This window comes from Astatotilapia calliptera, chromosome 4, assembly GCF_964374335.1.
Source record: "Astatotilapia calliptera chromosome 4, fAstCal68.1, whole genome shotgun sequence".
Lineage (NCBI taxonomy): Eukaryota > Metazoa > Chordata > Actinopteri > Cichliformes > Cichlidae > Astatotilapia > Astatotilapia calliptera.
The window spans coordinates 33482122-33507792 of record NC_137425.1 but is presented as its reverse complement, the minus strand read 5'-3'; the positions used below and the strand labels follow the sequence as shown (position 1 = coordinate 33507792).

The 25671-nt window shown below is 43.2% G+C and overlaps 1 protein-coding gene across 27 annotated transcripts in view; it reads right to left on the bottom strand.

Moving 5' to 3' along the window:
• Positions 1-25671, bottom strand: part of nfixb (nuclear factor I/Xb) — a 130892-nt gene that overhangs the window by 82351 nt on the left and 22870 nt on the right. For 12 of the 27 annotated variants that reach the window (XM_026166113.2, XM_026166116.2, XM_026166125.2 and 9 more), the window contains one exon: positions 7519-8050. In XM_026166113.2, the coding sequence (XP_026021898.1) occupies positions 7519-8050 (532 nt within the window). The other 15 variants (XM_026166107.2, XM_026166112.2, XM_026166121.2 and 12 more) reach the window with 7 other exon arrangements.

The following is a 25671-nucleotide window of genomic DNA, read 5'->3' as shown; positions in this document are numbered from 1 at the left end:
TCTTCTCCATATTTTATTGCTCACCAGGGAGAGCGAGAAGAAATTGTGTTGTTTTCCTATCTTTTATGAAATTTATGCATCGAAGCTGCCAATAAGAATTCAAATGAGTCTGAAATTATAGACGAGAGAGTGCTGAGCGCTGACAGTTGACGAGTATAATGAGAATGTTGCCATCCAAAAGTGATGTCTGTGAAATGGAGCTGGCCGTCTATATGAAAAGCAAACAGACGGAGAAAGTGAGCGAACACGTCAGGTGATTTTTGTAATTCTTCTTTTTCCCCCTTTGAGCGGAGCCCCAGAGCGGGAAAAAGCTCTGCCCCGGAGAGAGTTTCCAGAGCTGAATGAAGAAGGATGTTGAATACAAGACTGAGTCACATGAAGGCAGGCTGCCGGGGAAAGTCATCCACACTATTTATACTGCTTTGGCCTTCCCATAGTTTTGCACATCTGCAAGCCACTTTGAAACCCCATCTATCTGAATGTGAGCGATGCCCACTCTGTCCTCGCTGGGGGCCTTGCTAATTCTTTCCACCTTTAAATACAACCTTAACTCAGCTTCCTTTACCTTCAGCTAGACAGAGAATTCTGGACTCGCATGAAAGACTTAAATGCACTCATTATTAAAGTAGCTACAAGCAAGAGTGCTATAGTTATTATGAACGTCAAATCCTATTCTGAGAGCAGTAGAGTGCTTGGAAGTGATGTGAGAGAAGGGGGGAAGGAAACACAGCTTCCTTTATTCTCTCTAACGGCTTGTTCAAAGTGTAAATCCCTCTCTTCACTCCTTTGTCCCTCTTCTGAGCACTGCATTTGCTGTTCAGTTGCTGCGAGACGTGGCAAGCTTATTTACTTATCCGTTCCCCATTAATTAAAACATTTGTAGTGACAAACGCGGAAGTAGTCACATTAGCGCCTAGTTTACACCCACTTTCCCCCGACTCTGGACCGAGACAGAGGAAGACGCAGGCGCTAATGGAGAAGAGACGCACAGGTGCACTTGTACGCAACAGACATAAAAATAAATAAAAAGAAAATAACTTTAACATATGCTGCCAGGATTTCTGAACCCAGTGACAGCAACTTATTTAAATACAGACAGTTAATTAGACTGTAAGTCTGAAAAAAATGTAAGTATGGAAAAAAGCCAGAAAGACAAAAGTAAACATAATGCTACAATAAAAGGAGTAGCTTACAGTCAGTAGCTCGTCCATACTGTGCTCAGCACTGGGAACGGCACCCCCCTCCCAACTCGACCCCCATACATTCACTCTGTTATTTCAGGGAACAAAAGACGGGCTCTCGAGGCCATGGGTGGATCCACGAAAGGAAGAAAGGAGTCCTGCTCCTGGTCCTGGCTGAATAGGAGGCTTTCACACTTAGAGAGGCCTGTTTACTCTCCCTCAATAATGGCTCTAATTTTCTGATCATTATTGAGTAATTCCATCCACCCCCATACCCAGCGTTTAATGCTTTCGCTCACAGCAGCACGTTCTTGTCTCCATCCTCGGGCCCCGGGTCTGCATCCCGAAAGACGTACAACTGATTTCTTCAGTCAGCCCACAACCCTCACCTCCACTCTGCCTATGCAGATGTGTGCATACGCCAAAACACATTAAGAAGAAGAAAACAAGCAAACCAGGAAATATTCAGAATTGCTAATTTGCCAGTAACATTTTTCCTGACTGGTTCTCCGCTCTGATTGGAGAGGAGCTGTGCTTCATCCTCCATTTTGTTTTGGACCTGAATCCACAGAAGCACGCTGAGTAAGAAAAAAAGAGCTGTGGAAAATATTTTTCACAAAAATAAAAGAACACGTCTGGTAACACGATAGCCATTTTATTCAACGCGCCGACATCCCAGCAAAACAAGACCCGAACGTTCTCGACGTTCGTCTTTTCTGACAGCCCGCTGTGAGAAAGCATCCACGGGAGCGGCGGTGGCTGGGGCGTAAGGGGACGTGCAGAGGGGAAGAAGTGTTAAGCGAAAACAAGGATACAGGGGGAAAATGTTAAAATGAGAGAGAAAGAAAAGGATCAGAAGGAGAGAAGTTGGCAGGGACTGTGTGTCGGTTTGAAAAGCTGGCACCTCCTAAACAGAGCTGCAGCTTTGGGTGCCAAATGCTGCCAACCAGCCCCACTAGCCTGAATATGTGCCCTCCCTCTCTCTTTGTTTTCAGCATGGCATTTTCCATTATCTTTATTCTACGCTTTTCTTTTTACTTTATATCAGCGCTCAATATCATCCTAACAGCAACCACTGACATTTATTACCATTAAATGGGAGAATAAATGAAGCAGGGGTGAAAATATTTATTAATCTCCACATTATTAGCGTTCATTTGTGGTTATTTAAGGGGATTTTGTTTGCGTATAATTGCTCATTTTTTACTTTTAAATGAAAGATGTGCGCACGGAGGAGACGGCGGATTCGCCGCTGTGTTCCGCTCCGGTTTTTTTTCCGTGTGGAAAGAGCTATCCCAATTACAGGGCAAGTCTCCGTGCATGTGCTCTGCTCCGCTGGACCGAGGCAACAAGGCGCGAGGCGGACCGATCAGAATCTGGCTGCTGGGAAATGGCCCAGAAAAAGACGCTCGCTTCGCTCTTTTCCGTCCTTTCTACACATCACTTCTCCGCTCCTCCTGCTCTTTGCCCCTCGGCTCAGGCGTTAGCAGCCAGAGCTCCTGTGCGGGGATACCTATGTTTTTAGCGGATGGACAGACTTCAAGCCTGGCGCCTGCACAGAGAAAAGAGAAGATCGGTCATGCAAATGCAAAACAGTGGAACTGAAGAGACGAAAAATAATACACGGAGGAGAAACATGGGGGGGAGACGTCTAATTTGTGTTTGCTCTGTAGAGGAAAGCAAAGAAGCTGTGAAGTAAAAATAAAGCTCAATAAGCTGAATAGCCTATTTATTTTTATTGCTTTTGTTTACTCTACTCATTAATCCATATTATTAAGTCATTTAATTTCTTGAGAATTAAATAAATTTCTGCTCGTTAAATCCAAAAAAGTGAGCTAAGCTGCTAAACAGACACCATGGCTTTTATTTATTAACCTTAATTACACCAATAATTAAAAACCACTGTACAGTGAAATTAGGAAATAAAGCTACTCTTTGTTGCACTTTCTGCTACAAGGAATTTTTCTATTCCCGAAGTTAAGACCCGACCTTCATTTCAAATTGCACATAATTCAATCATACACTCAGCCTTTTGTGTATCTTTTCCAGGATTATTCACTAAACTGGATAATTACAGTGAATATGAAGCAGGTTGGCCTGCTCCCAAGCCCATAGAGCAGCACGGCGGTCGGACCTATAGAACGGGGAGAGATGTGAGGGAGAACGGTTAAAGGAGGTCAGAGGATCGAGCATTAGCGCAACCGCCTCGGAAGCCCGATTGCACGGAGTAATCCTTTTACCAGCGATTCCTTACACTCCGCACACTCCCCTCTTCTTTTCACTTTTCCTCTCTGTGACACACGCACGCATTAAAAAAAAAAAGCTGGAAAAACGAGGGGTTCTGAAAATAGGCCCGGACGCCACAGCGCACATTAAAACGCGGCAGCGTCACTGACGCTGTGCTGTCATGTCAGAGGGGCTTGCAGATGCTCAAACTTTATTGGACGCATTATTTCAAATGACAACAAAGCGCAAGAAAGTTTCCGTTGAAAGCGTCGGAGCAGCAGTGTTTTTCACGCCACATGAATGCGGCTCCCTCGGCGCCGACACTCTCTGTTCCTCCGTCGGCCCGGGTTACGGGGCCGTGCCAGAACGCTGGAGCGCAATTCTGCGCTCCATCCAGAAATCTCTGTTCTGCGCAACACGCAGATCCAAGAAAGAGAAGACAGAGTATTTTTCCTGCTTTAACCATTACACCTCCTCCTTCTCTTCTGCTTCTGCAAACACTCAGCCGACGGCAAACATAACACGACTGCTACTTCTGCTTTAATATTCCAGCGTATTGCCTCTATGGACCGAGCTTGTGTGTAATAAAACAAATCCCACTCTTTCCTGTTTGCTTTTTTTCTTTATTATGTAACTGCATCTGATAATTTTACCTCCTTTTTGAAGCTCAGGATATTGGGCGAAGCAGATAAGATGTGTTTGATGGATTTAGCATGACGTGGAGGCGTTAAGTCTCTCAGTCTGGCTGTCTGTCTCTTTGTTTGTCTCTATTAAAAGAGATTCTCTTGGTCATTTGTAATGTCGCGACGACGCACAAAGACACACTGATGGGTAAATGAATGTCTCGGATTTGTGTTTGCGCCATAGCAGCATGGAGATACGGCGTTGTCTGGCACGCGTAGTTGGCTTTCGGACCTGCCCCGGGCACCTCTCTGGTCTGTCTGTCTCCAGCACAGAGACCAGATATGGAGGCTGCACTTGCAGAAACATCTTTTTATCATAACAGCACAAGTAATGAAAGCCGTATGAGGCTGATCGGGCTCCAAAAATGACTAATGCTGGAACTGTGCAGCCTCGTCAGACGGACAAATATGGAACACGTCGCTCGAAAAAACATGACCTGAGCCGGGCGTCTCTAGGTGGAGGACGGCCCGCAGCGCCCAACTGGCGAGCCAGACTTTCCTTTTCGACAGACACGTGATCAAAGATGAGATCAGACCCACCACCCCACCTCTTCCTCATCCCCGATTTCCCTTGCTTCCTCCACATCCCTGAGCCATTACTGCTGCCATCGAATGCAGCACAATCAGTGAAAAGAAAATTAACCACTTTTGGGATCCGACTCTCGTTACTGCCTGACAATTATGTCATGCTCTGCGCTTGTGTGCAGGCAGGTACTTGTCAAAAAGAAAATGATCAGGCTCGTTTTGTGATTAGCGGGACCTTGCTCTTGAAGCTGTGGTGCAGTAGTGCAGATCAGAGTCCATCAGCTTTGATCTGTCCCTGCCCCGCCTGCGAGGGCCGAAGTCTATAATTGGACAAAAGCAGACACATACTGTACTGTAGGGAAGCAGAAACAGAGGGGGGGTGGGGGTTAGTGAGCGTGCGTGTGACTGTGTATGTGTGTGTCAATCACGCCGCATGAAAGCAGATCCACCCCCCCGCCTTACAGCTGGCGACAGTGACATCAGTGGGGACGAGAGAGCTGAAACACGACGGCGGGGACGAGCTGGGTGAGACGGCTGCGGTCCAATCATCGGGCCTAGCAACTGATAACTTCCGCAAGACACAGACACCCTGGGAAGGGGAGCTAAGAATAAAACTGTAACGCTGCCACCCCAAAGGTTAGAATGGAGCCACTGTCTGCCTGTCCTCTGGCTAACCCGCGCCAGCATGCTGGAACAACACAGCGACTTGCGCTTACAAAAGGTGGACGCTTTTTCATTTTAGTTACCGCACACATTCTCCCCATTCTTGACCAGTTGTTAGTGCAAGGTGGCTGCACGGAAAAAGCAGCGCTGCTTCTCTCACATGCAGTAGTAAACCAAATACAAGCCACTTGGCCTTAAAAAAAAGATTAGAAAGAAAAGAAATCCCATAAAGATTTATGGAAAAATACTCACATGTGTACAAATAAGATGAAATACTAATGAAATGCACAAAGGCCAGAAAGGAGACGGGCTAGTGCATCGCATCGATGGGGGCGAGCGGCTGCTGGATTCTGGCACAGAGTTGTCAGGGAAAAAAACTCTAAGGAGCACCAGGCTGCGCTGGGAGCTAATCTGAGCCGCGGTTTGCCATGCCACATTGTGGAACAGGAAGGGGCGCTCACGGAGGCCCCGCAAAACTCAAGCAGAGTTACACACTGGGCTGAAAGGAGCCTGGCATGGGGGATTCTGTCACAGAGGAACGCTGCACCTCCCTGCCAAGGAGAAGAATTAAGGCCCTGTAACTGTATGCCAGTCTGTCGTAAGAGAGCCCGAGATAATAGGAAATGGCTGAAGAAGAGGAGAGTGACTGTGTGTGTGTGTGTGTGTGTGTGTGTGTGTGTGTGTGTGTGTGAGATGATTTACACCTGCAAACACCTGACAGAAACAGACAGCTACATCAAGTGACGACAACAAATAAAATATATAAAATAGACCAAATTATATATGAATGTGGCTAAAACTGTAATCACAGCTAACAGTGGTAAAGCTGGGCTTCAATTATAAATACATTAGCCTAAATTATACTATAAATCATCCAGCACATTCAGGCATCTACAACAGGAGTGCTACTACTATTACTACTATATTCTAATAGAGACATTTTTAAACATTAGTGTGTTTAAAAGGACAATTTAAATTCACTTGTGTCAGGAAAATTAAGCTTCAGGCACATCAAATTCTCACTGCAGTAATTAAATGGAATTTAATTGAACAGAATATAATTATCTATGTTTTTAAATGTTTTTGTTTTTTGCAAAAGTAGTTACAACATATTTAATAATTTTATATCCAGATCAGCATTTGTTGCTATTTATTTTCCAAAGTGGATTTGCATTCCTAAAATTACCTGAGAAATGAAATTAGGTTGAAATAACTACAGCTGTGAAGTGCAACAAAATGAGACATGCAAATATTATATTTCACAGCGTTGATCGCTGCCCTCACACGAGTACACATGTGGCTTTGTATACATGTTACACCAAAATATTTTTACCGCCTCTATTTCAACTTCACCATCACAGCAGAAAACACGTGTGGATGTAAACGCGAAACGTCTCACTGCTGTAAACACAAACGTGTGTGTGACTGTGTGTGTGATCAGTTCGCTCAGAAGAACAACGCAAGGCGCAGCTTGGGTGTTTGATCGAGAGCTCCTGAGCGAGAGTCTGTCCACTTGAGTGTGTGTGTGTGTGTGTGTGTGTGTGTGTGTGTGTGTGTGTGTGTGTGTGTGTGTGTGGCGTTAGGCTGAGGCTGCAGACAGGCTGACTCTCTCTCTGCCTCCTAAACTACCTGGGACTGGGCCAGCTGTCACTGCGCTCTCCAGACCACCACACACACACACAAAAGAAACCCACAAAAACACCACACTGCTACTGATACACAACAACCCCACAACACACATGGATTACAGACACATGACAAACTGCCTGTCGTGCGCGCACACGTGTGCACATGCGTGCACACACAGATAAACAGGTTTGCAGATGCTTTTGTTTACAGATGGCACTGAAAAACATGCACATTTGGATTTAGACAAATTTGTGCACAAATACTTGAACAAATGTACCAATGCAAACATATCTCTAGGTAAACACAGGTTTTAAGCCTGACTGTCAGATTCTCTGAATCTCTTTAAACCAGATAGAAACATTGAGAGGAAAACTTTTTTTTAGGACTATACGCTGCAGACTTTAAATATCAAGACGTGGTCTTTATCTCAGTGCTGACTGGGTTTATCAAAGCCTGGCACTAGATCAGCTTGGTACATAGTGGAGGGCAGGGTCTAATCTGTGACTTACATGCCAAAGAGTGTGTGACAAAACACATGACCTGTGTGTATGTGTGTGTATAACAACCACATAAACGGTGGGAAAAACGGTTCTTCTACAGGTATCACATACCTGGTGTGTGGACGAAGTAGGCCAGGTAGAGATCCAGCTCCTTGACCGTCACCCCAATGTGGTGTGGCTGGACACACAGGCCGTGGTTGGAGCACTGGGGTGACTTGACCAGACGCTCGCCGTCCGTGCTCTCCAGGGGGCTGCCCTTAAACAGGATGACCATCACCAGGTCCAGCCTCCACACCTTGTCGGCCTGGCGGAGGCAGTCGATGCGGCGGATCTTGCCCTTCTGGTCGGGGTTGGACAGCACGCAGCAGGGGGGCTTCTTCCCCGTGATGGTGAGCACAAAGTCCTCGCGGAACTCAGGCCGGATGTCCTTGCGGAGCTTGGCCAGCAGGCGCGAGGCCCACTTCTGCTTGATCTCTGGCTTCTCCCCAAGCAGCTCATCCTTCACCGCGCGCTCCTCATCCTTGGTCATCCTCTTTTCGTGCTTCTTGAAGTACTTGCGTTTACGGGCCTGCAGGTTGAACCAGGTGTAGGAGAAGGCACGGACATGGGGGAGAAGGGCCTCAATGAAGGGATGAAATTCATCCTGATGAGAGAGAAAAAGATGCGGCGTTAGGAGGCTGTAAAAAAATTTTTTTTTTAAATGCCTTTTTTTTTAAGTTGTAAAATTAGAGGTTTTTCAAAACTTTTAATGAAAATGCCAAAATGTTTAATAATACTAAACGTGTTGTGGGAATAATGAAAATACTGATGATTATCAATTAATTTAAATTCAAATCAAAAAGCTATTCAAATAACTGCCATTAAAATGTTAAAATTATTTCTCATTTCCAACATTCAGACTCAAATAAAAATAAAGCATGCAGGAAAACCAGGAAAAAATCATCCTTACAATAGCATGCAAAGGTATAACACAAAGCATTTCAAAAATAAAATGTTCAAGACAATAAAGAAAAGACGACAGTTCACGAATTCAGATGAAAAACTGAGCCAAGTTGCGCTCCCGCTTTTCCTGCTGTAAAAAGAGAAGTTATTCTGCTGTACCATAATACCTTCACTACATATCTCTGGGCAACAAAGCCCAGATCTCGCCACAGCGTTCCTGTGCCAGGGTTGCCACACACCGGTCGCTCACCACCGCCAAGCTTTGCCGCCACTAGACCACTGTTGAAATGTGCCGCTAAAAGATCAGCCATACCATTTCCTATCTGCGCTACCATGCAAAGGGAGCTCCAACCAGACTCACATTTCCACAACAAACTGAAAGCAGACAGAAATCACCACAGAAAACCACACTGCTAGAGGAAGACAGACGGCCTGGTAGTTACCATTTTGCACTCTCATCATAAATTTGGCACAGCGTTTAAAGTGAAAAAAAAATCTCCTGCACCAGTTTTTTTTTCTCTTTCCTCCCGCGCTCCCCAATGTAAAGCAAGCGCTGGTTTTGGCAGGGTGTGGAGAATTAGCAGATGAAAAAAAGAAAAGAAAAAAAACTTGGGGTGGGTGGGGAGGGTTATAATTTTTTAAAATTTGCAGAACACGCTGCTGAGCACAAACAGTGGACTCAAGTTTAAAAACACACACACACACCAAAAAAGATTTTAAGGGAGTCCTGCAGTAGGACGCTAGCCAGCAGTTCTTGAGACAAAAGCCAAAAATGACACAAAAAAGGACGGACAAAAAGTTGGAGCAAAACAAATAATAAACAGGTAAAAATGTAAATGTTAGAAAAAATGATTAGAAAAAGACTTTAACAGCGAGAATAAATGTATTCGAAAAAAAGAACAAAAATTCAACAGTCCTTTGTGAGTTCCAATTTTTTTTTAAAAATCTCGGAGGAAAAAAAAATCCTTGGCAAAATCTAATTGGTGGTGGTGTCTGTTCTGATCCCGGGCCCGGCACGAGCGCGCGCATGCACACACACTCTCTCGCAAACACACACACAGATGGGGGGGCCAGGGAGAGCAGAGCACAGAATAGGGAGGAAAAAAACAGAGAGCCGAATCAATGTTGGATGAGCGCATACGACCGCTGGCAAAGCCGAGTGCTGCTTCTTTTTTCCCCTTTTCTCTCCAACTCTCTCTCTTTCTCTTTCTCGCTCGCCGTCTCTCGTCCTCTCCGCGTTCTTTCCCTAACCATTGCTTGAGCCTTTGCCAACACGAGTAGGGCCCACCTATTTGGCAACAAGATGCCTGTAGCCCAGCCAATGCGTTAGCTTCAAGAGCTGAAAGGGAGGGAAAAGAGAAAGAGGAGAGAGGGTGGGAAGGGGGGAGGGAGGGGAGTAGTGGCAATGAGAGGGAGAGAGAGTGAGGAGGGGGTGGGGGGAGCAGGTGGGAGTGTAAGGGAGCGCGCAGCCATGTCCGACGCTGCACAATCTGCCAAATCGACAAGTTCCTCTCTGACACGGAGGCAAAGTTCAGGGGAGCAAGCCTTCTCCTGCACCAATCCCCACAGCCCTCAGCCTGCCTCCATCTTTACTATGGCCGCCACTGCTTCGTCTCCCTCTCACCCCACCGCCCTCACCTCCTCTGTGTCTCCCGCTCCCTCTCTCTGCCCCTTTCTCTGCTCGCATAATGCCACCTTGGCAGAGGATGGCAAAGCGAGAGAGAGGACACACAGCTTCAGAATCCCTCCAGACCCCACCACCGGCAGCTGCTCATGGGTTTACCACAGCAAACAAAGAGGGAGAAACAAACCCGGGCAGCCACACTCCTCCTCTCGCTGCACACTCGCAAAATGAATGACGAGATGATTTAGAGGCACAGATACAGAAATTGTTACAGAATTTAAAGGGGTGGGTGGGGTGTGGGGGTGAAGGCAGGAGAGGAACCAGAATTTGCCTCAGCTGTTTTTGTTTGTTTTCTGTTTTTAAGCAGCACAGCTAGCATGAGGACGAAATCCCAGAGCCCGAATCGGCTCCGTACGTATCCCCGAACACCCCCCGCCCTGGGAGGTTTCTGCAGTTCGGTGTCGGAGCGGAGATGACTGCCGTGTTGCCTCATCGTAAAGCACGTTGTTCAGGGCTACATCTGCTTGGCAGGCAGCTTGAGTGAAGGTGGTGGTGCTGAATCACTGACCAGTGCAATAAACCTGAAACATAGCATCAGGAGACCTGCACCACAATCAGATGGAGTCAGCAAGGACGAAGAATGCATGTAGAGTTGAAAATATCTGCTGATAAATTCATGGGAAATTATCTGGAAACGGCCACCTTGAAGCAAAACTGCCAAACACTTTCGGGTCTAAGCTTTGCAAAAAATTGGGGTATTGATACATTTATCATAAATGATATTAAACTAACATTAGACAAGCTTTCGGCATCTAACAGACTAAATGGAAATAAATGGAAATAATCACTAGTTTCAGCTCTGAACGAGTGTCAGTCAGGGCTGCACCTGCTCAGCAGACAGATAGTGGGAAGGTGCAAGTGCTGCTGAATCACAGACCAAGAGCAGAGGATCAGGACTCCAGATCTCATGCAATAAAATGACGCCACATTCAGATGGAGTCAAAAATGTACAGAACAAGAACTAAAAAATGCCTGGGTTCATCTATTTAATATTAGGAACTGGATGGTTTCCGTTGTCATATATGACTGAAATGAGCAATTCTCAGTGTGTAAGGTTGGGAAGCACAAGCAGTAGAAATTCAAGTATTTCTAATGGTCATTTTTTGACAGTTTCTGGCTTTAACAGACAAAATCAAACGGAAACAATTGATAGTTGCAGCTTTAAACGGGTGCCTTCAGCAATTATTTAAATTGATATATTCCTCTGTTACATGACAAGCATTGAAGAAAAGACCACGGTTAGTCAACTTTAAGTTCTAGCAAGTCTTTAAATGATGATTTCATGAGAAGAGGCCCGCAGACTGTCAAAGGTCATACAATCGCACCATTCTGTCAAGGCTGAACATCCTCCACACAGCAATGAGAGCCCGTAATGAAACACTGACGCTCACCCATCATCTGCTAACACAGCGAAGGACGGCACACCTCCACATTTATCTCCAATCAGCCAAAAGTTTGATATATCGCTGGATAACGTAACAAAAGAACCTCACCGTGGAGTATGACTGTGTTTGGCATCACTGTCAAGATATATTTGCATCCATCACCACCTGCACAAACTTAGTGTAGCAGGAGGAGATAACTGACACTTGAATGCATTTTCCAGTGTTTCTGCTTTTCAGTGGGAATTAAGGTTTTCTGGGTGACCTTGCCAAAATGCAAATAAACCACCATTCAAATGTCAGTGAAATTTGACTACAAGGAGTTTTAAGTCATTTTGTCTTCGCTATGCTGTTTGCCTTTCACTTGCTGAAGAAGTAGAAGAAAAAAAAACATATTTATGTTATGCATATTTATTTTTCAGGAAGAAAACTGCAGAATTTTCTGAAGTCCCAGATTTTGAAAGGGGGGGGGCAACCCCGTGCTTTCCATTTGCATGTCTGCACTATCTGCTGCTCCACACTACGCCTATATTGTGTAATCTTCATGTTGCTGTGTTGGAAGAACCTATATGGTTATTTAGGTCTGTCGAAGCGGCATAAACCCATCATGGAAAGTGTCTCAGGGTTAATCTTCTTACCCGGAAATTAAATTAGGGCCACATGCGCGTGGCCTTTAGCTTTAATTATTAGCCTATTATCAATTAGCAGTCGGAGGTGACGGGGTTTACTCAGTGATATTATTATTATTACTTTATTTATTAATTATTATTAATAATAATAATTAAAAAAATATGAATACGAAATACATGCTCTGCTTCAAACGTACCAGTTTGCGTCGTTTCACCTCAACTAACCGTCCCCTTAAAAGACCCCGGAAAAAACCCGCTGCTGTGACCAAACAAATGCGAGTTTCATAAACACACCGATATCCACCCAGTAAAAGGCACGGCTTATTTTCTAACCACCGTTTTCTCTGGCTCAAAACCACCCAGGCCCCAATAATAAGAGCCAAAACAATTAAAGCTGCGCCATCACTTTCTTCTTCTTCTGCTACCACTTATTTTTTCTTCTTCTTCTTCTCTGCCATAAAAGGGAACTTAAAATACAAATGTTTAAATAAATAAATAAAACAGTGCCGATATCGTTGACGGACCCTGGCAGGAAAAAACATGTAAATTAAAAAAAATAGAAAATCTGGAGACGGCCTGGCACATCCCCCGCAAGCTACACATTTGTGCTACACCGTTACTGAAACCCCGACGTCAATTAATACCGAGAGAGGAGACCCTGAAACACCCAGATATGTATTTCAAATGTAGCCTGTCAAGCAGATGCAGTGCCAGCACGGCTCTGAATGACCCGGGACGCGGTTCAGCATATGGAATTCAGTTCAGGTTTCGCGACATTAACGCATTTCCCCCTTAAATCTTTAAATGTGCTTTTTTCCCTCCCCCAGTTATCGTATATAAAAATAAACACTTGGCCCACTCAGAGTCGATAACCCCAAATTAAAGCAATTTGTATTTATAAATCAGAGATCACAGTTTCAATCGCGAAGGTTTCGGCTTTTTATTCAAACTGAAATAAAAAAAAAATTAAAAATAGTCTAATCGTCCACATAAAAGCCACAGCTGAACGCTGCCTATGACAAGACAAAAGAAATGATTTTTAAGTCCTTTATTTTTCCAATTCTCCGCACGTCTGACAGAGACTGAGAGGAGTTGGCTGCCAACTTCAGATTAACTCTTTCAGCAAGGACAGAAAAGGCTCTTAACTGTGAAAAACATCCCAGAGTTGGATTCATTAGTGCTCCTTTGCATTTTAAGCTCCGTTTGAATAAACAATGGAGGAGTCCATCATTTTAAGATAATTGATATCTTATTATATTTTTTTCATTCATTAATAATTAAAACATTATTGACAAAAACATACTAAATATAATGTCACTATTCTATTTAATTTAGTCGAATCTAATCTAAAACTAAATGAGTTTTGCTTTTTTTGCTTTTTGGCATTTTTCAGTCACCGTCAGCACCTCAATACATAATTTCTGAGTATTTGTGTCTTTGTATGTGGTTGCCATAAAAAAAGGATAAATCAAGACTCAATCAACCAAGAAGCTGAAGGCCGTCTCGCGTATTCACAATTCTTTTTTTCCTGTCCTTAAACAAAAACAGGTTGAATGCATGCAATTAAAAGTAACACGGTGATTAGAAGTGTCAGTTTGTGATTTTAGCCATCCAACTTTTCCAAGAAATGATGGCGGTGAAAGTGAGCTTTTGCTCTAAAGTCCAGATCCTACAGCCAAATAATCAAAACTCTGGCACAATGAAATGCTTTTCTTTTTTTCTTTTCTTTTGCATTTTTTTTGTTATGATAAATCTCTGGCTTGAATTTTGTTTAACAAACAAAAGTGTTTGCCATGCCCAGAATACGACAATGACTTGTCTACATCAGGTAACTTTCACATAAGACCCACAAAACCCATGATAGTAAAACTCTTTCTGAACCCAGCAGCAGGTCCTCCCATCATGTGGCACCTGACCTCGTGGAGGCCTCACTGCATCTCATTAGGCCAATTAAGCCAGTAGTGTGCACAACCCGAGGGCCTTCCAGCTGCCTGGCCCCTTCATTAAGGGGAAGCTCTGGGCTGGCGGGGCTCGGCTGCATCCTCTCCTGACCACCTGAGTGTCCCTGACCCGGACGAAGCCTGACACCGGTTCCCCCACTGACCCCTGGCTGACAGAGAGCCAGGGTGTGAGGAAGGTGTTGGAGGAGAAAAGGGTTAGGAGGGACGCAGAGGAGATTCAGTCATTTATTTTAGAGTGCAAAAATGTTAGAGGCCTGTGAGAGTGAGGATGAGGCAGTCAGGTGTACATTTCGAGAAGGAGGAAAGCACTTGGAGTATTCTAGCTGCATTTTAAAATTTCACAGATTGGTGCTAAAGTGTGAAGAAACTGTTTCCCCTGATGCCACAAAGTATGCCATCCTTTGGTTGATGGTCTATACTGTAATGAATCGGCCCACTGCATGACCCTCTGCTGTTATCATCCACGGTAATCATTCCTGGCTCAGGGTAACATTAAAAAAAAAAGGGGGGGGGGTATCTCGGAGCACCCTTTACTCTGTTTCTTTAGCAAGCGAGTGATGCGTAGAGATCCATGGAGCTCACGCCGTGCATTGGTTGCACTTATCTGAGTTTACAAACCAGCACGTTACTATGTGTGAAAAATCTGCAAGCAATTTGTGGTGGCTGCGTGCTAACGTGCCCGGGGTGGGGCGGGGTGAGGTGGAAGAGGGGCTGAAGAGAAGAAGAGGCACGCACGGCACATTCCAGTCCCCACAAAGAGCTGCTCCGCTCACCCGGATTGCACTCCAAAATGGTCCTGGGCCCTTTGGAGCGTTGGCGTTAACACGAACACTCAACTTTTTAAGTGAAACTGCGCAGCGCAGACTGAATGTGAATACACACGAAGAGCACAACTAAACACACCTCATCTGTAAGTGTTGAAGCTGATGACTTGAGGCTATTTTGTTTTGTGGATTCTCAGCAGAGAGTTTATAAAACAATATTTGTTCCCGCTCGAGGTGGTATAACACAAGTAGAGGCGTGCAGATGTACTTGGATGAAGACGTCAGTATCGCTGAGCGAGGACAGAGGAGTGGGGTAATGCACTCCGATCTGCAACATACGTGCATGTCGCATCAGCCTGCTCGGTAACATGTGGATTGTGGCGATGTCACACTCTGGACTCACCTTTGAAACCATGACATCTCTGCAGCCTGGAGCTCCAGGCATGCATTAATGCACATGCAATCGCATGCTCCAAAACCCTTTCCCCTGCCTAGAAAGAATGCTGGATGAAGAAACCGCCCTGCATCTCACTAACACGTGTGCGTGAGTGACTAACCATGCCGGGACAGGCCGACTCAGCACCACCACTACAGCCATGACTGAGTGTTTTCTCACTGTGCGAGCCAACAGACTACTGCTGCTCACACTGCAGCCAGTGACGGTGATACTACTGACCAGACTAAGACATTATGCCTTCTTTTTGTTGTTTTTGCCTCACCTCTTGTTAAAAAAAAGAGAAAAAAAAAACACCACCAACTAATTCTCACAATTTCCCCAAGATCCAAATAAAAAAGCTGCCAAAGTGGCTGGTAGTGGAGACAAACTTACAAACCACAGCCAGCTTTTAGCAGCATTTGGCTGGTGGCGAGTGTTAATTTCCTACCCTGGTAAAAACCAGCTCAGTAATCGGTAAACACGTTGTGCCTGGCCTGCAACAAAGAAATGCATTTAGCAAATTCATTCTCTTTGATCCCACATTCCTATTTTGGTTTGATGGAAAGTGATACATTTTTGATGAGCAGGCTAGAAGTGAGATATCATGTCATTTGAACAGTCTATAAGCAGCCAGGCGCTCGTAGCCATCGCCATACACCACATTTATCTTTGATCTAGACAGTCTGGTTGACACACATCACAGAGAATTACAAGCAGACCGATTTATCAATAGGCTTAAAGCGGAGGGATGTTACACCATAACCCCTCTCATGAAAAGATCCCTTTTAGTATTTGGAATTAAAATTTCAACACTGCCCGAAATGAAAAGGATCTTCAGGTTCATGTGTTAACTTGCCGCCTAGCAAAGCTGTAGGGCTTTACTCCTCTTTTCAAAGACATGAGTGTGACATGCCAAAGTCAGCCTTTCACACACTGCTGGGAGAAGAAAGTGAGCTGAAACAACACGATTGTGTTTTCAAACCGAGGCTCCGCTGTTTGTTGCCCGTTTGAAGGTAAACTCGTCGCGCTCTCGCACCGGAGGAGAATTTAAACATCATCTGAATTTTCTGAAGCCGACACCACAATTTCTGGTGTTTGCGATGTTCGGAAAATGCTCCTCTAAAGTTTGGAGTCCCGCCCTCCCTGCACCAGGTGCACAATGTTTGGGTTCGCGTGGATTTACAAGCATGCACAAGGGCTGATTACGCCTTCGGCTGGTGTCAGATTTTTATCATGTACCATATTAGAATAGTCCATTATAATTCTGATTCTGTAAAATAACCTGCTTTCACAGCTTTGCCACCTCTAAATAGCTTTACAGGATAATTTCATAATTTTAAGTCTGCTTTAAACCAACAATGAAATAAATATATGGAACAGGATGTGAGGCCTTTAACATTTCCTTTGTTAATGGCAGCTATTAAGAGACTTTATTCCCATATTCTGTCAAATGATAGGGGAACACAGCCTCCTAAAAGCTTTATTACATAATTATAGAAAATAAATTAAAAGTCATGTAATTAAAATCTTGTAAACCTATTATCATTAATATATACTAATTACAAGAACTCTAACTTAACTTTTACATATTGTATTATTAACGCTGAAATATACAAACAGAACTTTACCAGTGTGACCTGTAAAGGTGAAGCTGAATAAGTATTGTTGTAGTAATTACATGAACTGTATACGTGTTTATATAGAGAAGTATACTGACACTGTATTATTGTTGTGGATGTGTATGAATAACTGGTCAGTGTGCAGCTAAATGCGTACTGTCTGGAAATGAAGGCTTATAATGTAAAGCTTCGTTTTTACAAGTTTTTATTTGAAACAAGGGGAATTTTACTCTTTTTAAAAAAAAATTTCTTGTGTACCAAGAGTGTGGGAGACTCATGTCACACTGCAGAAACTGACTAGGATAGTAGAAGAAGTAATTGTAACTGGCTTGCTATTAAAATATGTTTATATTTAGTAAACTTGTTATTTATATTTGGAGAACACAGAGTAAAATTACAGACAAAATTAGTTTTTTTTAATAGTGAAGAATGTTAAATGGAGCCAGTTATTCCTCTTTGTAATCTAGTGGTGTAAAATTGTGTAAGTAACATGCAATGGAAATACAAATACCTCTAGATTTGGCCATTAGGTAACACAACACACCTCAAACAGTTACATTAAGTAATAGAAATCTATTCTAAAATATGAAACTATGTTTCCACACGAAGCACACAGTAAAAATGTATTTGTTTGAATTGTATCAATTTTTTGCTGCTTGAACACATGGATACTTTGTAAATAATGATTTTTTTTAACACTATATAAATCTATGTAGTGATTGTTGAAAGCAAGTGATTACTGAGTTATTTGCATGTTGCTTACATTTTACAAAGAAATATTTTTCACAATGAAATAATATCAAGCCAGTAAATTTAGATCTTTTTTAACATAAAAACACATTCATTTGTAATTAACTATGATTTTACTTGTAAAGGGACATTTTTATTTGTCGCACGGTGCTCTTTCTTAGGCGGCGCAGCTTGTTATGGCTGTCCGTGCCACCTCACTAAAGGGATTATTCTTGTGCATCTTTCTGTCTAAAGTTCAGCCTCGTGGAAATGCTGAGCTCTCTGCTTGTCGCACAGTGTATGTTTGGAATAATTTACCTTGCACTAAAACTTCTTAACGCTGACCATACGTCTACACTTCGTACCAACATTAACTGAATTTCCTCAGATTTTTCTGACAAAATGAAAGCCAAAATTCTAGTTGACTGTCTTTGATCAAAGCATAAATTTAACGAAAAATCAATTTACTCACGTAGACAGTAACTTCCCATGACTAGTGCTAATTAGCTCCCACAGATGCCTAATGAAAAGGCCTATTGAGGTTTATGGTCACAGTGAGTTTGCAGGCATCACACTCTTAGCGGTCATAATGACCGCAGGCTGTGCGCGATGTGGAGAAAGCTCAGACTCTATACACATCACTTATGGAACTCAGGGATAGAAATAACATGCTTGCACTACATAGTTGTCCCTTTCACTTCGTGCTGCCTTCAGATCGCCAGAACCACAGACGGCATGAAGGGAGCAGCAGTGTTGTGGCTCTGAGAAGCAGAAGGTAAGAGACGTACACATACAGACAGGCAGAAGCCGCTGCCTGCCTCTCTGCAGTTGTCTTCCGGTCTGTATTTATCTTCGAAATCACATCTGAATATGGCATCGAGTTAAATCAACACTGTCGTTAACCTTAGCGGGAGGCTTGCGGATAAAGAGCAGAGGCTTGATAAAACAGACAGGTCAGAAACTTTCTCAAACTGCCTGATGATTGCACACAATCCAAACTCTGAGACATATGTGGAGTGACAATCGCAGAACAGGCCAAGACAGAAAAACTCCCTCCTGAATAAAGGCTCCAGGAAAGTAAAGCCCACTACTAATGCAGTGTTGAACGCTTTGCAATCAGACAAATAAAGGGGCAATCTAGCACACAATCAAACCAGAGATTTAGCCTGCTCTCCTGCCAACAGCTAGGGACCTCCTCTTTCTGAACAAGGGATGCACTATTGACTACAACCCCCCTTCTCTTTCTCTCTGTCTCTCTCTCCAGTCTTCCCTCTCTGCCAGTCTGAAAGGCGTGATGCCAACCTTTTCCACCATTGGGCATGATGCCCTGCCCTTTATGCAAATGCTTTGCTGCCATCCCTAACTCACAACCCCCACTGTCTCACCCACCACGTCTGTGTGCACCCCCCAAAGCCTCCTGTCTATATATTCTTTATTATCTTTAACTTGTAATAATCCAAATCGCTGAGCTTGAGCCTTGACCGTAAGTTAATAATTGAGGTCCTGCATGTATGGATCCCATATGAAGAGTAAAGCTCACTGCAGAGCTTGTAGGCCCGTACTTTGCTTTGTGCCCTCTGTGGACAAAAAGCACCAACCGGGGGCGAATATTTGACAGAGGTGTGGTTGTTTGTGTCTGCACGAGCCCTGATAAAGGAGGACATCTCCTGGCTAAAAGAACACAATAAATACAAAGACCAGGAGGGCAAAAGAAAAAAGAAATTAGAATGAAAGAATAGGGGATCTATTTCCAGCAATTAGTCGCCGCTTTTCGCATTGCATTTCCATTCATTAAAAGGTTTGTGGAAACATACTCAGCGAGGGCTGCGCAGTATATCTAACTGAAAAGATCAAGTTGGGTTCACATTTAAAAAAGAAGCAGAAAACCCATTTCAGGGTCTGCTCAGTGAACGATGAAGAAAGGGTTAAATATGTGACTGAGGAGAAGGTCAATCATGGCTGCCACTGACAGGGCAGTTTCACAAGTTGGCATAGAGGCTATATGAACCGCAAAGGTTAATAGATTAGTTGGAAAGATGCAAAGCGCTAACAGTGACTGAAAAAAGGGAGCGTAAAAGGACAGCCATAGGTTTAATAAAGCGGGCTGGAGACTGCAGGAAGAGCCCCGATCATGCTGTTAAAGCAGAGCTTCCGTTTGTGCCGTAGGGTGAGTGTCGAGAGGCGCACAAACAGGGCGCAGGGTCCACACAGGCTGGACCGATTCAAGCCCACACACACCACAGGAAAGGAGCTGGGACCTAAGACAAACACTGCACGGCCAGACACACACACACACACATGCATGTATACACAAACATTACTGTCTCCTTATACGCCCTGAGAATACCAGGACATGCGGTCTGTTGAGCTTGTTATTCTAAGCATGCTCCAAAGACACAGTCATACAGTAAATAAAACCATTGAATTAAAAAATGCAAATATATGCTGGTCAATAGTCTACATTTTTCGTGATGCTTTTGTAAGTGTGCAGGTCTCCCCTGCAAGAGAAATCTCGATCTCAGTAAAAATTTTCCTTTTTCCATATAAACAAACAAAGACGTCTAAACCCCAACAGTCTAAACCAACAACGCAGCACCGCAACAATCTCCAAATATAAACTTAGAAGCCTTATTTCCCAAGCCTCAACACAATGGCTTTTCTAATCTTCCTGAGAGAGAAGCGACAAATAAACAAAACCCAAACAGGTTGGTTGAGGGAGAATTAAGGTTTTAACACCCTTTCCTTTTCTTAGCGAATGCCACTACACACACACACCAACACAAATGCCCATTTTCCTTCTTGCTATGCGGACTTCCTCGTCTGAAGCTGCTGTAATAAAGTTTTAAAGAAGCCTAATGTGGTGCCAATGCAGTGATGAAAGACGAGCGATTAGGGAGGGTGAGAAAGACAAAACAAAGGATAGATGTGGAACAAGAAAAGTGAGGTTTGTGCCAATATTTAAGGTTACTTCCCACAAATGACTCTGACAACAAACACCGATGAACGCACCATCAATATAATGAAGCTAAGCTTCTTTCTGTGTTTGGCAAGGGTGTAATAACCTAAACAAAGCTGTGAGGGACAGTTTATATACAGATACTACATATGATATTGTGGTATTACACAGCTGGAATAATATAAATATGGGCCGTAGAAAAACCTCTACATTAATAAACATTAAAAAGGTGATATCTCAGCTATTTCTTTTAGATATATAGTCCTCAATATATATCAAGTGTCTAATGAACTGACAACTTGTGTTTGGGTGTATAAGGTATATCTGCAAACTGTTTTAAATGTCAACATGTTACATGGTATAAAGGTGCATCCTTCACACTTCTGATTGTATCGTGCAAAAGTAGCTTTCTGGATTTTAGCATGAAAAGAAAAATCAGCACTGATATAAAAACACGGTTTGACTTTGTGTTTGTGGGATTTTCTTTTTCATATTACTGTCTTATATGGTTGTGTGTTGGGATCTTAGCTGGTATTAGTCATTTCTATAACTGAGAGCATTTCAAAGTAAACCACTGGACTTCTCCTGTTTGACATTGGGTCAAAGCTACATCATTAATATATAAACAACATTTCCAGCTAATGCATTTTTCATTGGCTAGGTTAGGATGGTCAGCGATGGCCCTAACCCTGTTTTAGAGAATAGCAAAAACAAAAAAATATCAAAATGTAATTTTTTATGCAAGTCAGTTACAATTATTATTATTTTTTCTTTGATTCCCAACACTCATGGGAACAAATTAAGAGAAAAAACATGTTCTGATATGGTTAGGGTCACCTTACACCTCGCAGGGCTAACACAAAGCTCATATCATGACATGAATGTTACATGCAAATTCTTTATTATCAGAATGATGTAATTAACTGTTACAACGACACAAAAAATACACATATCAAAAGAAATATCGGGGCGTATTAGCGAACCATTAGCTTCTTTCAGGCTGAATCCAATCGCCGTGAAAAATAGAAAGTGTTTGTGTGAGCCTGTGCATGTGTGGCTGATGGAGGGAGGGAAATGAATGAGGCCTTTTCTTACAGCAGGGCCCAGATCAGAGCTCCTAACTATGGGATTTGGTGCTGTTGCCTTTCTCCCCCTGGAGAGAGTAATTAGGTTAGTGAGGACAACTGCCGCATTGTTTTAACAGAGAAGGGATTGTGCAGGCCAAAGTCCCACCAGCAGCATGCTTCCCTCACAACAAAAATGCCAAATGGATTCTGCGGCGCTCCACGCACATATATACACAGCAGAACTTTTTTTGGGGGGGGCTTCCTGCGTTAAGTTTTGTATTTTTATGCGGCGCAGGCTTTTAGCGCCGTGTGTATACGATGAAATGTCAAATATGGTCCAGCAGTGTCAAATATCCTCTCCTGTTGTTGCACTTGTGGCATTCGGGACTCTTTAGAGTAACTGTGTCTACTCTCTCCTGTATCCAGAGGCTTGGCAACACAAAGCACTCCTAACTAGTATAATATGGTTATGATGCATTTGCATTCCTTCCAATCCCCTAGGAAACACAATACGCCTGTATCGTCTGTTTTAATCACGGTCTGCTTCCAAGGAAAGTAAAAGGAGAATACAAACAGCCACAGCTATAAAGAGGCTTTCTCAAATATACTTCAAGTCTGTTTAAATACATCCTCCGCTGATTGATAGAGAGTAAATCAAACAAATCATGCTGGTAGAAAAAAAATAAAAGGATATGGAATGCTCCCCAGTCTACTGTATTTACAATACACAGACTATGGCCTCTTTCATTCGCGCCCGTTTCCCCCTCTTTTCTCTTTGTGCTGAATTTCTTTCTATAATCTTCCTAAAATGAAAATAGCTCTGCTGTTGTTGTACTCCTCTATACTATTCTCAAGACCATCAGCTCTTCCAAGACAGAAGAAAAAAAAAGGCGCCATAATATGCACCTCTGCATCCCCGCCCACACCATCCCTATTCACTTTCATCATAAATCTCCACAGCCTGGCGGCAATATACAGTCAATTTGTGGTCCCCATATGAGACCTAACTCTGGCTTGATATATTTGTGTTCAGGTGTGCAGATGGAAGTGGGGGGAAAAAATCACACCAATGATATAAAATGTGTTTGTGAACTGATACACGAGTCCAGCAGACCGGTCTATAAGGCCTGTGAGAGTCTTTTCTCCACCGCAGCTTTCCACAGGTGGCGGTGATGATTGCACTTTATTCCAGATGATGACTGTAATGAGGCCGGCTTTAAGTTTCACTGGGCTTTGCAGAGGGACTGACAGAAGCTTGACACGTTAGACAGCCCAATGCTATCAGGACATTTCGCTCCTTGTCCCCTCCACACACGCTACTGTTTCTCCAAACGCCTCCTTTAGAGATAATACCTAGACCAGAGTGACGTCTTAATAAAGGGAAGGCAGTGGGATGAATGCACCATGGAAGCGAATTCACAAGCTGTCATGATGAGAGTTAGACGAGCGGGGAACGTCCGTGAACTCGCAGAGTAAAGTTAAATCTGGCCCATCTGTGTTTTATATTTTAGCAGTGACATGAAATCCGCATCCTGCACTGAATTTTCCAGTCAAATATACAACTTTCCATGTAACACACACTAATCCTGAAGCTATTTCTCTGAGCCTAAACAGAGCAGAAAGTTTATATCTGAATTCCCTCCCAGAGTATGCTGCAGCTGGAGTAGGGATGGTAGTTACTGGCTCCCTGAGCCAAAAGTAGAAGCCGCAGAGTTGTGTTTGAATCTAACCCTGAGCCCTCCTTGGCCTCGGACTCCTCTACTCAACTTTACTCTACTCCTCACTTATTTCAACAAGGCTCTATTTGACTCTACTGTACTCGACTCCACTGTCAAGGGGGTCTGAAACAGCCTTGGGCCTGCAGCGCCGGCCAGCAAACGCAAGTTACAAGAAGCATAGAGCGTGCACTCATACCCGACACATACACAGACACTTCCACACAAACAGAGTCAGTTAATAACACACAAACTCCCGCCCTCCAGCTCTGTTTGCTCACAGCTGCCAGGCCTCCTCAGAGTTCATCTGAGGTAAAGATATGTTATATTATGCAACCGGGTATAGATTTTCCACCCTTGGCCCCAAGCCAACTTCCTGCTCTGAAGAGCAAGTTCTAGCGCTTTGTTCCCCAGGGTGACAGCTATTCCTTGCTGGACGGGGTGGCCGAATTAGATACACAGACAAAAAGAGAGGGAAGGTAGCAGGAAGACACGAAGGGGAGCGAGTGAGTAAGAAAGAAAGCAAGAAAAGGAAAAGAAAGAAAGAAAGTAGCCCCAGATATTTTCTGCAGCTTTTTGTCTATATCTTAAAATGCTCATTCCCCCTTCTACACTGTCTTTTCCCCGCCTCTTGAAATCAGGTCACAACTGTTTTCATTACTGTTTGACTTGCGGGTTCATAAGCCTCCCAGCGTCAACGTTCCTCCACCCACCCCCAAGACAGGAAAAGATTTTCCCTCCAACATTAACCCAATAAATGCCTTGTAAGCCCAGTCACAATCTTTAAGCCATGTTCCTGGAAGAGAAAAAAGTACATCTGAAATGTTGATGTAACGTTAAAGCCCGGGACATAATCAGTGTTGGGCTTGCAGTCTAAGGAGTTACACTCCTGCATGGTCTATGGATCAGCATAGCCAGCCCTCGATCACTTCCCTCCCTACAGCATGAGGTAATGCGGTGTGATTGTAAAAGAAAGCCTCGGGAAATATGAGGTAAAATCAACGAGCCAATCAGCGCCCCATTATCCCTCCTCTACTCAAAGGGGAACTAAAGAAGTGGTGAAAAGATGATTAATGCCATGACATCATAACCACGTGATGTCATTCCATCCCAGACACCGCCACCGCTTCCTAATTAACTGTGGCCTGATGAAGTCTTTGTATCCAAATTATCCAAATTATTATTACCTCTCCAGGCTCTACCAGGTGTGCAGAGATGTCTCTTTAGCCTAGTGATACAAGGATGGGTAGAACACACACACACACGCACTGAAGATTAACAGCGAAAAATGTGTTTTGGTGCCTTCCCATATATATGGTAGAGTGCCCCAGGGGGTGTTTCTGCTATTGCCAGAAGGTACGTGGAAAGAATTTAGAAACGCTCAATTAATTTGAAGCAATAGAAATGCTGTTTATATCAATTTACTGAGTTAGCTGTGACTATGTGTGACTCTTGACAATGCATAAGAGCAATGGGTGTGAGAGAGAATTTTAAACAATTAGTTAAACGTAATGAAAACTTAACCTTTAGCTAAAATAATGTGTAGAGGGTTGAAACAGAAAACTAAAAATTATTTACAAATATTTTTAAATAGCTTAAGATGAAAAAAATAGCAATTGTAATGGGTAAATATTCAGGTGTAGCGACAGACAGTTCAGTTAACTGAACATTGTTGCTAAAGGAGCTAAAACTGTTAGCTTAAAGCAACTGGTAACTGAGTGACATCTGAATACAGGTTTTTAATATTTCATATGTTAATGTTAATAAAGTCTTTTCAATGCTCGATTCTCCAGACCAAAACTCTTTGATATTTTATTTAGTAGCAGTAAACAACAATTAGCTAAAACCATTAGAAAAATGACTGGACTTGTTAGCTAAAGCGTATAGCTAGCCAAAAATAAACTGGATAAATTAGCCAAAAAAGATGGATTATGACTGATATTTTGCTTCTTTATCAAAATTAAAGCAGTAACATCCCCTTTTATAAAATCAGCAGTATTAAATGCGTTTCTAAATAAACATGTCTAGGCCGGGGGGAGCTGTCACTAAAAGGGTACTGGAGTTCATTTCACAGGACTGTGTGACTACTTTTAAATACTGTGGTTAATTAAATACAGTAAACGGTCTATTGCAACAACAGAGTCGTGATGGGTGTGATTTTTTTCTGAAAGAATGCACACCTGTGTCTTGTGGAATTAAGTATGTGCAGGTGCTTCAGGCTTGAAGCCCAGCAAAACATAGCGTATATAGCCAACATTAGGACTGAATTTGCAGAAATGCTGTACTGTACGTGTAGACGTTTGTTTCTGAACAAGCAGAAGCCTTTGTGGCTTTTATCTTATTTACAAGATGATAACGCATAAGTGTGTGCCACATTTGT